The sequence below is a fragment of the Indicator indicator genome, chromosome 17 (assembly GCF_027791375.1).
Source record: "Indicator indicator isolate 239-I01 chromosome 17, UM_Iind_1.1, whole genome shotgun sequence".
NCBI lineage: Eukaryota > Metazoa > Chordata > Aves > Piciformes > Indicatoridae > Indicator > Indicator indicator.
This window is the reverse complement of record NC_072026.1, coordinates 15,549,472-15,564,405: the sequence shown is the minus strand read 5'-3', so window position 1 is coordinate 15,564,405 and position 14,934 is coordinate 15,549,472. Positions and strand designations below refer to the sequence as shown.

The window sequence follows — 14,934 nt, the reverse complement described above, 5'->3', positions numbered from 1 at the left end:
AAGGTTGGAAAAGACTTTTAAGATCATGAAGTCCAACCGTCAACCCAAAACCACCACAGCCATTGAACCATGTCCCATGGTGCCTTGTCCACACATTTCTTGAACACCTTTAGGGATACACCTACAGGATACACCCAGGGGTGCTGAGAGAACTGGCAGATGAGGTTGCTAAACCCCTCTCTATTATATTCCAAAAGTCCTGGCAGTCTGGGGAAGTCCCCACTGACTGGAAAAGGGGAAACATTACTCCCATTTTCAAAAAGGGTAAGAAGGAAGAACCAGGGAACTACAGGCCAGTCAGTCTCACCTCTGTGCCTGGTAAGATCATGGAGCAGATCCTCCTGGAGGCACTACTGAGACAGAAGAATAGTGAAGAGGTGATTGGGTACAGTCAGCAGGGCTTCACCAAGGGCAAATCCTGCCTGACAAACCTGGTGGCCTTCTATGAACAGGTCACAACCTTAATAGATGAGGGGTGAGCAACTGATGTCATTTACCTGGACCTGAGCAAAGCCTTTGACACTGTCCCACAGCACATCCTGGTCTCCAAACTGGTGACACATGGGTTTGATGGGTGGACCACAAGATGGATACAGAATTGACAGCCAAAGAGTGGCTGTCAATGGCTCCATGTCCCAGTGGAGGCCAGTGACAAGCAGAGTCCCTCAGGGATCAGTCCTGGGACCAGTCTTGTTCAACATCTTTGTCAGTGACATGGACAGTGGCATTGAGTGCACCCTCAGCAAGTTTGCTGATGACACCAAGCTGTGTGGTGCAGCAGACAGGCTGGAGGGAAGGGATCCATCCAGAGGGACCTGGACAGGCTGGAGAGGTGGGCACAAGCCAACCTCATGAGGTTCAACAAGACCAAGGGCAAGGTCCTGCATCTGGGTCGAGGCAATCCCAAGCACAAATACAGGTTGGGCAGACAGGGAAGTGATTCTCCCACTCTGCTCTGCTCTGGTGAGACCCCACCTGGAGTACTGCATCCAGTTCTGGAGCCCCTATTACAAGAGGGATCTGGACATGCTGGAAGATGTGCAGAGAAGGGCCACCAGGATGAGCAGAGGGCTGGAGCACCTCTCCTATGAGGACAGACTGAAAGAGTTGGGGCTTTCAGTCTGGAGAAAAGAAGGCTCTGAGGTGACCTTATTGTGGCCTTCCAGTATCTGAAGGGGGCCTGGAAGAAAGCTGGGGAGGGACTTTTTAGGAAGTCAGATAGTGACAGGACTAGGGGGAATGGAATGAAGCTGGAAGTGGGGAGATTCAGGCTGGACATGAGGAAGAAGTTCTTCCCCATGAGAGTGGTGAGAGCCTGGAATGGGTTGTCCAGGGAGGTGACTGAGGCTCCATCCCTGGAGGTGTTTAAGGCCAGGCTGGATGAGGCTCTGGCCAGCCTGATCTAGTGTGAGGTGTCCCTGCCCATGGCAGGGGGGTTGGAACTGGCTGATCTTTGGGGTCCCTTCCAACCCTGACTGATTCTATGATTCTGTGGTCTCTCCACCACTTACCAAAGGAGCTTATTTTATATTATCTATTTCAGCAATGGGGAGGTCTGATACTTTTGGTACAAATCACTGCTTTTCCTTCCTGGCAGACTGGGAACGGATGAACACCATAACCCATTTTATGCTGGTTTTTGACCCTTTTTTTTTCCTAACTTCCAGCACCCATATCCTAGAAGAACAATAGACCAGAGTGGCATGGTGTATAAGGTTGGCAGTAGCCTGACAATTGAAAATGTCACCATGCAAGATGGAGGCCTGTACGTATGCAAAACGTTCAATGTAACAAGGTTGGAGGCCAACGTCACAGTGACAGTGTATGGTAAGTTCTGCTGCTAAACCACAACAACCAAGAACCAGACTGTTCAGCCTAAAGATGAATTCCATCTTATTCACTTTGTTGACATGCAGATGACATTGTGCCAACTAATTAAAGCAACCATTCATCACCTATAAAATCCCTAAGCAATCCATGAGAGTCAGCACCCAAAGAAGCTTTAAAGACTTCAAGACTGAAACATACCTGAGGGTATGGAGGGATGGAGACCTTACAACTACATTTAGAGCTTATAACTGTAGGTCTGAAGGAGACCAACAGGAAGGCTGGAGAGGGACTGCTTAGAGGGGTTGTGGTGACAGGACAAGGGGCAGTGGTTTGAAACTGGAGCAGGGCAGATTTGTGTTAGACATAAAGAGGAAATCCTTCACTATGAAGGTGGTAAAATACTGGAGCAGGTTGTCCAGGAATGTGGCTGAGACCCCATCCCTGGTGATATTCAATATCAGACTTCATGTGGTACTGGGCAGCCTGATCTAGTTAGAGATGTCCCTGCTCACTGCAGGGGGGTTGGACAAGATGTCCTTTGGAGGTCTCTTCCAACCCAATGCAATCTGTGAACTGTTTGGAGAAAGCTGGCATCAAGTGTGGTTGCTGATGCTGGAGAATCTGGCATTCACATGGCCAAGAGATACTCCAGAAGTCTTTACACACTGCTCCAGGGGCAATGTAGATGCACATTCTCTGCTTTACATGTCAAGCCCTTCATCTGGTGATAGCCCTTCCTGAGCGTGACTGGGTAACAGGTGGTCATTCCATTTGGTTCTCTGCAGCTTCTGCAGATCTGTACTGCAAAAACTCCAGGGTGAACAGAAGGCAATTCAGAGCTGTGAGCAGTGTACCGTGGCAGATCTGCCATTACTCGTCCCCCTGTTCCTTTCTCTTTCCAGACAAACCTTTCCTTATGGTTTCACACAAGAAAGGGCCTTACTATGAGATTACATCAGGCCACAAGTCACTGAAACTAGCTGCAAAGGTGGATGCCTTTCCTCGTCCAAGTGTCACCTGGTGAGTACCATCATCATGAGCAAACTCAGGAATATGTGATGACCTGGAGACATTCTAGTTCAGACTTCATGAAGCTCTGAGCAGCCTACTCTCATTGCAGACGTCCCTGCTTACTTCAGGGTGTTGGACTAGATGACCTTTAAAGCTCCCAAGTGCATTCTATGATTTTATGATTCTATGACCTTTTGGGGGGCTAGAATAGATTTTTCCCTGTTCCTTACCACATGGTTAAAAGAGGAGAGCTGGGAATGCTCATAGGTGTGGTCCCACAGCACAGCTAAAGAGATGTGACTCCTCTCTGTGCTGACATGCACTGTGAAGCTGGGCAAGCCATACCTCTTTCCCATGCTTTTCTCCCCTAGTCACTCAGAAAAGGTCCCTGCAGGAAAAACAGGACTTTCCTGTACCCTGGACAAAGAGCTGTTTGGAAGATTGAAGCAAAATGCAACTGGGGAAGAGTTACCAGTTAGCCAGCAGTACTGGTGATCAGTCTGCAAGGAGGCAGTGCAGAACAGAAAGCTGCAGGACATATTCTCAACATGAGAAATTGTTTCCCTTCATAGCTTTTCAATAATTTTCTCCAACCCTGTACTAATGTCACATCCTTGCAGACAGTGCAGTGAATACTCCTAAGCAAACTGAAGTCTCCACCAGGACTGTGATGGATCAACTTAATAGGAGGGACAACATGTCATCAACTCCAGGAGACATTTATTTCTCTCTCTACCCTTTCATCACTTGTTCTCTCTCTTGCTACATTTTCTCTACTTGATTCTGCAGGGGGTCTTTAACAACTCCATTCAATCTCTTGTACATCTTTAACTGTATGAAACTGTGTACAACAGCTGCCATGGCTTTGCCTGTGCTGGCAGAGAAACGGAATCAAAGAATTGTTTCGGTTGGAAGAGACACTTAAGATCATGGAGTCCAACTGTTAACCCAGCGCTGTCAGGTCACCACTAAAGCATGTCCCTCAGCACCACATCTACACGGTTTTGAAATCCATCTAGGAATAGGGATTCCAGGCCTTGACTACCTTTTCAGGGAAGGAACTTCTCCCAGTGTCCAACCTAAATCTCCCCTGGCACACCTTGAGGCCATTTCCTCTTGTTCTGTCAGTTGTTCCTTAGGAGAAGAGACTGATCCCCACCTGGTTCAAGCCTCCTTTCAGGTAGTTGTAGAGAGCAATGAGGTTTACCCTCAGCCTCCTTTTCTCCAGGCTACACAACCACAGTTCCCTCAGCTGCTCCTGAGAAGACTTGTTCTACAATCCTTTCATCAGCTTTGTTGCCCTTCTCTGGACCCGCTCTAGCCTCTCAACATCCTTCTTCTGAACCTAGGATTGGAAGTGTGTCCTCACCAGTGCCCAGCACAAGGGCACAATCCCTGCCCTGGTCCTGCTCATCATGCTATTGCTGATCCAAGCCAAGATGCTGGTGACCTTCTTGGCCACCTGGACACACACTGGTTCGTATTCAGCCATTGTCAGACCAATACCCCTAGGTCCTTTTCCCATGGGCAGCTTTCCAGCTGAGGTAGCACCTGCACACTGCGCTTCTCCTTGGCCAGCCAAGTGCTGCTCAGGGCAGCTCGGGTCAGCACAAGGTACTGGTCAGGGATGGAGTTCCTGCGTTTTGTTAACAAGAAGTTCTCTAGTGTTCAGTCAGATGGGTGGAATCAGTACTGCTAGGAGATATTTTTAATTGTTGCTGCTACTTAGATGGAAATATCTTGGTGATTTGAAGTGGAGACCATCCCCCTTTTCTCAGCCAAGGTTTTGTCCTCAGCTTGGTAGCTGCCTGGGACCACCAGCACTGCCTTCCCTGCGTGTTCAAAGCTACAGCTGTTGATGTTGGAAGTCTCTCAGTACAGTTGTTTAAATGAGTGTCAAGGAAGTTTGCAGCATTCTCAAGCAGTAGGACATATGCCCCAGCTTCTCCTTCCACCAAGTCTAAAGCTCTGTGTGTGGCAAAGTCCTGCCTGTTTCATAATCCTAATCCAAATCTGCATATTGTATTAGCAGTGCAGTCTGCTTATGACCTTCCTCTCAGCTCTCAATTCTCCAGGTCACAGGCTTTAGGTTTTTCAGGCACAAGAAAGGGCCATATACACATGTTCTCTCTTATGAGGAAAAGCTGAGAGACCTGTGGCTCTTTAGGTTGGAAAAGAGAACCTGAGAGAGGATCATCTCAATGCTGATCAATAGCTATATGGTAGATGTCACAAGAATGGGGCTGAGCTCTTCTCAGTAGTGGCCAGTGACAGGACTCAAACCAAAACACAAGAGCTTTCATTTGAACTGAAGGAGAAACTGCTGTAAGGCAAAGCGCTGGCCCAGGCTGCTCAGAGATGTTGTGAAGTCTCCTTCTCCGGAGACCTTCAAGACCCACCTGGACAAGATCCTGTGCAACCTGATCTAGATATGCCTGCATCAGCAGGGGAGCTGGACTACATGATCTCCAGAGGTCCCTCCCAACCCTCACCACTCCATGATTCTATGAAAGACAATTCTGCTTCATTAATAATTGCTTTAAAACAGGTTAACCCTGGTTTCCTGAACTTATTATTGCACCTCCAGCAGAACTTCAGGGCATCTAGATGGACATTTCTGATCAGAGTTGAGGATGCTGACAGTGCTGGATTAATGATTGGACTCAATGGTCTTAAAGGTCTCTTCCGACCAGAACAATTCTCTGATTCTATGTGACAGGCACCATTCACTCAGATCCATTCAAATGCCTTTTTCCTGTTTGCTGGATGAAGCCACTGCACAGCACTGCAGAGGCTACTCACAGTTAGGACAGGAGAAAGGAAGAGCTGTCCAGGTCAAGCAGTGGTTATAAATCTGTGTTTCCCTTCCTGTTTCTGAAGGATGACTCTTTACTCATCCTCATCTGGGTAACTGGTTTTCTGAGGGTTTCTGCATGTACATGATGAGCCTTGATGGATCTTTCAAAACAGGTACAAAGATGGCAAAGTAATCATGGACAACCACACTTGTTATGAGCCTGATCCAACGAAGTACCGACTGGGCATAAGAGACGTGAGACCAAAGCACGCTGGGAACTACACCATCGTCTTGAGCAATGCAAAGTATGGCCTCTATAAGAACCTGACCATGCAGCTGGTAGTGACAGGTAAGGACTTCTTGGTGTTTATAACGATGTCTGCTGGATTCTTTCTCATTTTTTAATGTGATCCTACTTTACCAATCATCAGGAATGGGTGACATTTCCCCATGAGCTAATACAGCACTCTGCAGAGCTTACCAGATCACCACCGTACCTAGGAATCCCTGAAGATCCACCTCGTTTTATCCCACATTAAGTTGAAGCAACAGAATGGAGAACTGCTATGAGGAGTTAGTCTGAAACTATTTCATCTAAAGTCACTTGCCACTGAGATACTGCACCTCAGAAATAGATAGTGTCCACAGAAATGGCTTGAAAGTGAACTTACATTTGAATAGGAATTTGGGAGGACAGGTAGTAGTGAGGTCTTCAAGTTAGGGGCACAGAGATGGAAGCTTTATCTCTTGAGATTACAAACTAGTTTGAGCAAACCTCTGGAGAACATCTGCTGGGGCACAAAAAGTCCCAATAGGGCTGATGGAAGGTTGTAGAGAAGATACCCTGTCTTTTATTTCTCTATGGAAATATTTTCTAAGCCTGTATTTTGTGTATTGTCATTTATCTGCTGGGAGCACTTGAGAGACAGGCTTATCTTGAGGGGAATCTGGAGAAAACTGAAGTAAAAAGTGGTGTGAACTGAAGCAGGTTCACTTGGCACAGAGGGAAAATAGACACTGGAATCACATTAATTAATCTCCCTGGCTGGGGTAATGGAGGACAGAGCCACATTGTCTCTGCACATCCACTCCCTCTTTTAATCTATTGAATATTTGGCAACAGAGATTGAATCATGAGGCCAAGCAGAAGTTCAGCAGAAGTTAGCTGTGCTCCCCTTTGTATTTCCCCAGCAGTGAGATAAAGAAAGTTATTGAGAGAGGTTTGCTTCCTTTTGTGTGGTGAATTCTTTTATCCTTATCCTCTTTGCACCCCAAAATGGTCTCAATTGTCCTGTTTTGTGTATTTAAGTATTGCTGCACCATGTACTTTCCAGCATTGAACAGGCTGCCCAGGGAGACTGTGGGGTTACCATCCCTGGAGGTGTTCAAAGAACATGTAGACATGACACTTTGGGTCATGGTTCAGAGGCCATGGTGATATTGGGTTGATGGTTGGACTTGATGATCTCAGAAGGTTTTTCCAACCTGAATGATTCTCTGATTCTCTGATTTGTGGTTTTCTCATTTCAGCTTTCTCCTTTCAGAAAGGAATAATGCCTAAAAAATGGAGAAGTTGTCACTTGGGCACAATTGGCTTATTCAAAAATCTAAATAAGATATGGTAGCTTGAACCAGCTTAAATGTTACATAAACTTAAGTGTGATTTAGGAGTGGAGGGCATGCTGATGGTCAGGTACTCCTCAGCTGATGAGGAAGAATGTGTTAAGCTGCAGGAATTAGTTCACTTGAGATTGTTTATTCATACAATGGTTCTGCTGCCTTGTTAAGAGAACGGAAACATTCAGAGGAAGAGAAAATTAAGAATGATAATAAACTATCTTGTCAAGGTAAATATTGGTGGTTGCATGCAGAAGAGAATGTTTACTTGAAGAGCAGCCATTCCCCAAATAGGCATAGAAAAAACAAACAGACCTTGTTTGTATCTGCAAGATGCTATTTCAGGATTAAACCATCCCATGCTCTTAACTGCAGAAGAAGCCTTTCATCTTTGCTGGACGTACAAGGACATGGTATTCTGGCTCTCACACGTGGTCTGTGCCATGCATGGTGCTCATTGTTAGTACTGTTGAGAGAGACTCCCATCACAAATAAATATTTAATTGCAGACCCACCATTTCTGAAGAGTCTGCAAAGCCCAGCAGCTGTAGGAATGTTACCAGTTGGAGAAGATGTTGCACTGTGAAGCATAGAAAACAATTAATAGAATCGGAGAACCATGGAATTATTTTGGTTGGAAAAGACCTTTAAGACGGTCTAGTCCAACCATTCTCTAACTCTACCAAGTCTGGCACTAAACCATGTCCCTCAGCACCACACCTCTGTGTCTTTTAAACATCTGGTGGGGTTGAAAGGGTCCTCTGGAGACCATCTTGTCTACCACCCCCAGTAAAGCAGGGTCACCCAGAGCAGGCTGTCCAGGGCCGCAAGGTCCAGGTGCATTTGGAATCTCTCTAGAGAAGCAAGCCTTTCTTTGCTGGTAAAAGAAATTTATCCCAGAAAGAGTTTTGGAAATAAAGGTTGCAAACAATGAGGAATTTGCCTACATTGGAGACAGGACCAATATAAAACACCTAGGAAATCTCTCTTGCCTGTACCAAGTTCTTTTGAGGTCACAGCATTGCTTCCCAAAAGCCAAGACCAGGGTTTTAAAGATCAGAGCTGCATCAGTGAAAGTGAGTTCTGATCTATATTATAAAAGAAAAGATGAAGAATTATGTAAATATGCTTTTGAATGAGAAGATAAATGTCATTGGAATATGTTGCTGCAAGGGGACATTGCATTGAAGAAATTGTAAGTGAGCACACAGCCCCCTCTCCTGTGAATCTCTTCAAAATAATACATGGTTGATGCCCCTGAGTATCACAGGTGGCATAACTGACAGTAACTGTGCTGTGAGGAACCCATTAACTCTGACTTGAACTAGGTGTCGAGGAGGTTGAAGGTTAATAGTGCTGGGAATTGATGAACAAAGTACAAAGAGCAGCAGGAGTTATCAAATTATGGTATATTAATTTTTGCAGTGTGTTTAATTCAATACTAATGACAGCAAAAGAGAAACCTTCAGGCAGGATATGAATCATAGAATCATAGAATCACAGAATGGGTTGGGTTGGAAGAGACCTTAAAGATCATCTAGTTCCAACCTCCATGCCCTGAGCCAGGACACCTCCTACTAGACCAGGCTGCTCAAGGTCCCATCCAATCTGGCTTTGAACACTGCCAAGCTTGAACCTCTGTAACTTATCTGGACAACCTCATCACCCTCCTAGGGAAGAATTTCCTCCTAATGTCTAATCTAAATCTAGCTCCTTCCAGTTTGAAGCCATCACCCCTCATCCTGTCACTCCATGCCTTTGTAAAAAGATGGTAAGAGCTTGAGCCTTGCAGGACAGGAGTTTATATGCCATGCATCTCCTGACCTGCTGGAAGACCAGCACTGCTGCAGGCTTTCCTTGGAGTCACCTCCCTTATACTTAACTGGTAGCAATCACAGTGGTTCTGACTGTTCAGGGCACCTCATTCCACAGTAATGAACAAAATATTGGGAGCTATTTCTCCTCTAAAGTCTGATTTTGCCATAAAAGTGAGGAGTGTGTGCAGAGGTATCAAGCATCTCAGCTTCAGAGAGGCATGAAGGAGCAAAGAGGGCAGCTAACTCCAGAGCTGTGGGGTGGGAACTGATAGCAAAGCTGGCCTGAGGTGAGGAGCTGGTTGACAAGATGCAGGAAGGAACATGCTGCCTGGCCTGGGGGAGAATCCTGCTGCTATTCCAAAAATGTCTTTTTAAGAAGTGGCTTAGCTGTGTCTCTGGTCACCAGTGTGTGCCCACCGCAGCTGGAATTTAATCATGCAGGAGCACATATCTCCCTTGTGTAGTCACCTTGGCTCATTGTAGGACTCCAGTCCCCAGGAGGTAGCTGAGTGCATGTTCAAAACCCTCCTTCTTTACATATTTACACATCAAACACTGTCCAAGAAGCTGTGGGTTGCTGTGTTTTTGTTTTCTTTGATTAAATTCTTATTGAGAAAAGCTTCAAGAAAATAATGTCCTGAAGAATTTGAAGGGGAGGGAGCAAGGAGAAGGAACAATCCTAGCAAACAGCTGGTGGCTGCACATCTGAGCCAGCCAAGAAGGAGAAATGTGGGAGAAAAGAGTTATTCCAGGCTGGAGTACAAAGCAGTTTCTGAACAAAACACAAACATAAAAACTTCCAATCTACTTATGGGCAAGCAGACTGCATTTCATTCTCACCCTTGTAAAAGTCATCTGCATGGAGCAAGGTTCTTGCTGAGCCCTTCTGGAGTAGTCAGCATGCTCTGACCATCACATTGCATGTGAAGATTGTACTGAAGCAGAAGTTAATTCAAAAATGGGAAGAATAACCTCCTTCAGCACTTTGCCTTTCTTTTTTGTCCCAGACTTTTTCTCCTGTATTCCCTCAAGCATCTTCCAGCAAATATTGCTTTGGGTTCCAGCTGCCCTACTCAATTGAAATTACATTCCCTCATAGAGTCCTTGATCTCCCAAGCTCTTGTCTTCTATCTATAAGAAATGCAGGATTAAGTGCTGGAAACAGCCTGCCATAAGCAGCAGTAATTCACAAGCTCCTTATGAATTCCCTCTCTCCTGGGCAAGGGCTAGAATAAAAGGGGATGCATGGAAAATTCACATGTGCATTGCCACGTGCTCCTTGTTATGGCAGTGAGGTGACCAGCTACACCTTGATTTGTTCCTAGGGAGAATTACCTCCAGAGCACTTACTGATGCAGATGTTGCCCTACTCTGCAGTCAGGCCAGATTTTCATATTTGGTTTAAAATCAAAGGCAAAGAGACTTCTGTGCCTGACCTATTTTGGCTTGCAAGGGATGAGTTGACATCAAAGGAGTCCCCAGTGATCTCCACAGAAGTTAATAAATACACAGTGATCCATGTGAACAATACCCCATCACCTCAGCCGGACTGAGAAAGAGTCTGAAGAGAGAAATGAGCTTCAAGATGAGGCAAACACATTTGGGCTATGCCAGTTCAAAGCAAAAGAGCTCTGAGAGTGATAGTTCCCAATTAAAGAGTTGAAGACAGAGTGGAGACTCTCACAGTCCTTTGTGCATGGAAGAAACACTGAAATCCCTAAGCTGGACACTGCTGCACTGTAAGAAATATGAATTTCGTTGGATTATTAGAGCAAACCCAACCAATGTTTGGATTAAAGCACTGAGCCAGATACCAGAAGAAGGACTACACAACACAATGAAGGCTGAGAGATCTGGGACTCTTCAGCCTGGGCAAGAGCAGCCGGTGAGGGGATCTGATCAATGCTCAGCAAGAGCTAAAGGGTGGGGGGCAAGAGGATGGGACCAGACTCTTCTCAGTGGTGCCCACTGACAGCACAAGGGGCAATGGGCACCAAGTGGAATCAAGAAAGTTCCATCTTAAGATGAGGAGAAAATTCTTTGGTGTGAGGGTGCTGGAGCCCTGCAGCAGCCTGCCCAGAGAGGTCCTTCCCTGGAGAAATTCCAAACCCACCTGGACACATTGATCCTGGGCAAGCTGCTGTGGGTGACCCTGCTTCAGCAGATTGGTTGGACTGGATGATCTCCAGGCATCCCTTCCAAACTTCACCATCCTGGGATTCTGTGTTTGACCTTCACCTCGCCTGCACATTTCAGTATGCTGCCAGGACTGTTTTTCCCTGGTGTATCACATTCATCTCCTGTGCTGTTCCTTGCAGGATGACCCATTCAGGAAAAGTCAAAGTAGAAAATCTGATTTTCCATCTCTTGGGCTAGCCAAGCAAGCTAGAAATCTCAAAATAAAACACAGCCTGTCTCCATTCCACTGCTGTTCCCACATGCTCCTCCCCCAGCTTAGCTTCCCTCCTGGGTATGGCTGTAACCAGTGCTTTGGGTAGGCAGGATACTCAGTTGAGAAGAGCAAGGCTAAAGAGATACAGGCTCCAGTCTATCCTTCAAGTCTCGTTTATCAGAGAGAGGTAGGAGAGAAACAACTGTCTTTTTCTGGGAGATATATGAAAGAAAAGAAAGAATACAGCAGCACAGACTTTCCACCACACTAATTACTAGCAAAATACAAAGAAATCTCTCGGTGACATCACTCAAACTCTGCACACTTGCAGCTCCATGGTCCAACCCCTGCTCAGCCTCATGGGCTCCCAGGACAACCCCTAATGCACAAGTCAGATGAGCTACTTTCATCCTGTTGGAAATAGCCAAAGCAATTTCAGGAAGAGGAAGGTGGGGGCCTGCTGGAGTTTGCCAGCAAAATCTGAAGCATTCACCTCATGTCTCTGCAGCACCAATCTCCCTCTGACGGCCTCCAAAAGACAGAGTGGTGGGGGAAAGGCAGAGAGTGGCAGCATGTGGCTTGCATGCTGTCTCCCAGCCAACAATGCAGGTACATTAACTGGACATTTTCTCTTCTGAAAAGCAGGCAAAGGGCAGAGACAAAATCCTAGAGAGCTGTCTGATCTGGGAAAAATTAAGCAGTTGATCATTACAGGTTTGCTTTTGCTTTCTGTTCAGCCATGGAAAATAAGATGGGGAGAGACAGGCATGAGCAAACCCTGGGTTTGTTTATTTTTTCTGGACAGAGGTTGGCTGCACTGGGGTTGAACTACTCAGCTCTGTGGAGAAGGACCTAAAAGCACTGGTGGACAAGTTCACTATGAGCCAGTAATGTGCATTAAGAAGAGTGTGGCCAGCAGGTTGAGGGAGGTTCTCCTTCCTCTATACTTTGCCCTAGTGAGGCCACACCTGGAGTCCTGGGTCCAGCTCTGGGCTCCCCAGGTCAAGAGGAACAGGGAACTACTGGAGAGAGTCCAGTGGAGGCTACAAAGATGATAAGGGGACTGTGAGGAGGAAGGCTGAAAGACCTGGGGCTGTTTAGTCTAGAATAGAGCAGCCTGAGATGGGATCTTGTCAATATACAGCAAGAGCTAAAGGGTGGGGGGCAACAGGATGGGGCCAGACTCTTCTCAGTGGTGCCCAGGGACAGGACAAGGGCAACAGGACAAACTGGAACCCAGGAGGTTCCACGTGAAGAGCAGGAGAAAATTCTTTGGTGTGAGGGTGCTGGAGCCCTGGAGCAGGCTGCCCAGAGAGGTTGTGTAGTCTCTTTCTCTGGAGAGATTCCAAACCCACCTGGACATTGTGATCCTGGGCAAGCTGCTGTGGGTGCTCCTGCTTGAGCAGAGGGTTAGACTAGATGATCCCCAGAGGTCCCTTCCAACCACCATCATGCTGGGACTCTGTGATTGAAAAGGGAAAGGTGGAACAGGAACAGAACAGCTTTCTTCCTACAAGAAGACAGATGCATCCCAAAATGACAGCATAAGGTCAGAAAAACCAAAAGCAAGCTGCATGGCCATTTTAACAACAAAATTCCCTGTAGAGTAGGTCAAGTGCCCTGAGATTCTTCTTAATATTTGCTCACAAAGTATCCAGCTGCAGGGTTTCTCTTCCTATGCTCCCACCCTGCTGGCATTCCCAGCCCATAGCAGCAGGTTACAATGGAGCAGCAGGGTGTGTGTGCTGGAGATTAGGCAAGCGACCGATAATCGGTGACCCTAATTCTATTCCTGGCTGTGGTACTGACTCATGGAGAGATTTTGGCCACTCATTTTGTCTTGGCATCTGCTTCCTCAAGAGGTACCCTGGGGACAATGCTGTGCACCCACTTCATAGCAGCTTTGTGTGTGTAGTACTGCACAGAATAAAACTGAAAAGCAAACGGAATGGAACAAAGACAACCACCCAAAATCAGCTGGGGTCAAACACAATGTTCTGTTCAGCTTGAAACAAAAGTTTTGTTTTCAGGTCATTTAACTCTTTTTATTAATTTTTTTTTCTTTCTTTCCCTTTAACAATAACAAAAAAAAAAAAAGATACAAGCAAGCAAGCAAACCACAGAGATGACTTGTAAGCCCAAAACAGACAAAGTGGTTTTACTTTGGTGGGAATTTCATTCCATTTTTCCCACTTGACCAGTCCAAATTTGGATTAATTAATGAGCTTTCTATATCCACCTCACAGAATATTCATAGAATTATAGAATGGTTTGGTGTTGGAATGCACCTTAAAAATTATCTAGTTCAAACCCTCATGGCCATGGGCAGGGACACCACCTACTAGAGTAGGTTGCTCAAGGCCCTGTCCTTGAACACCTCCAGGGAGGGAGCATCCACAACTGCCTTGGGCAACCTGTTTCAGTGTCTCACCACTTTCACTGTAAAGATTTTTTTCCTAATCTCCAGTCTAAATCTCTCCCCCCTCAAACTTAAATCCAGTCCCTCTCATCCTATCAAAACAAGCCCTTGTAAAAAATTCACCTAGCTGAACTTGTAGAGCTTCTATTTCCACTGAAGTCCTTCACAAACATCAGATGAAAGACTAAAGTCCAAATTATTTGGGCTTCTGGAAAACAAAACAACTAGAAAACAAGTTGCCACTCTATCAGGAGTTTTAATGAAGCCCCATGTCCAGCAAAGTACCGAAGGTTGAGACCGAATGCCTCAGTGGACCACTCTTAAATTATTTTAATGATATGCTTAATGTGAAAAGGTTTTTGGAAACCCAGTTTAAATGGTGCTGGGGAGGTATGTAAAGAGCAGTTCAGTCAGAAGTCACTGGAAGTAAAGCAAAGTTGCTCTAAGAACTTTCAGGGAACTTTCTCTATGCTGTCCTCTATATTTGGGATGTTCCTTTAGGTGACAACTGCAACCAGCAAATAACATCTGCAGTGAATTTAAAACCTAGAGGACTCTCTTGCAGAAGGGTTAATGTCCTAATCCTTGTACATATGATTTGCTCCTAATGCCACAAACCAAAGATAACACTAGAAAGTAAGGTGAGATCTCCATAATGCTGATCAGTTTGAAATTTACAGTAAGCAGATTGCTTTTTGGTTACATTTCACAGTGCAGCAGCAGTCAGGTCTTTAGTTATTCAGGTCAGCTCTCACACCAGCAATTGCACCTCTGCAAAGCAAGTTGAGGATACAATCACACTTGAGGCAGGGAGGACAAAAAGCCCGTTTATTTTGATACATTTAAAGCCATCTGAACATTGCCCATTCCAAAAGCAGACAGAGACATGAAAGCTTTTAAGGTTTGTTTGGCTTCTGCTTGAGAAAACTCAGCCTGGGGAGAGAAATGGCCAAGGGATGGGAGGCAGAGGCTGAAAGATTGCGGTGCTGGGGGGGAGAGGGAAGGAAGATGTTGAGATAAGGGATAGCAAGGGATAGTTCCGGTCAGATGT

The 14,934-nt window shown here is 45.9% G+C and overlaps 1 protein-coding gene across 1 annotated transcript in view; it reads left to right on the top strand.

The window, feature by feature from the left end:
* Positions 1-14,934, top strand: part of LOC128972644 (vascular endothelial growth factor receptor kdr-like) — a 149,848-nt gene that overhangs the window by 70,138 nt on the left and 64,776 nt on the right. Inside the window, exons 7-9 of the mRNA XM_054388721.1 lie at positions 1,668-1,827; positions 2,733-2,850; positions 5,812-5,987. Coding sequence (XP_054244696.1) covers positions 1,668-1,827; positions 2,733-2,850; positions 5,812-5,987 — 454 coding nt within the window. The remainder of the gene's footprint in view (positions 1-1,667; positions 1,828-2,732; positions 2,851-5,811; positions 5,988-14,934) is intronic.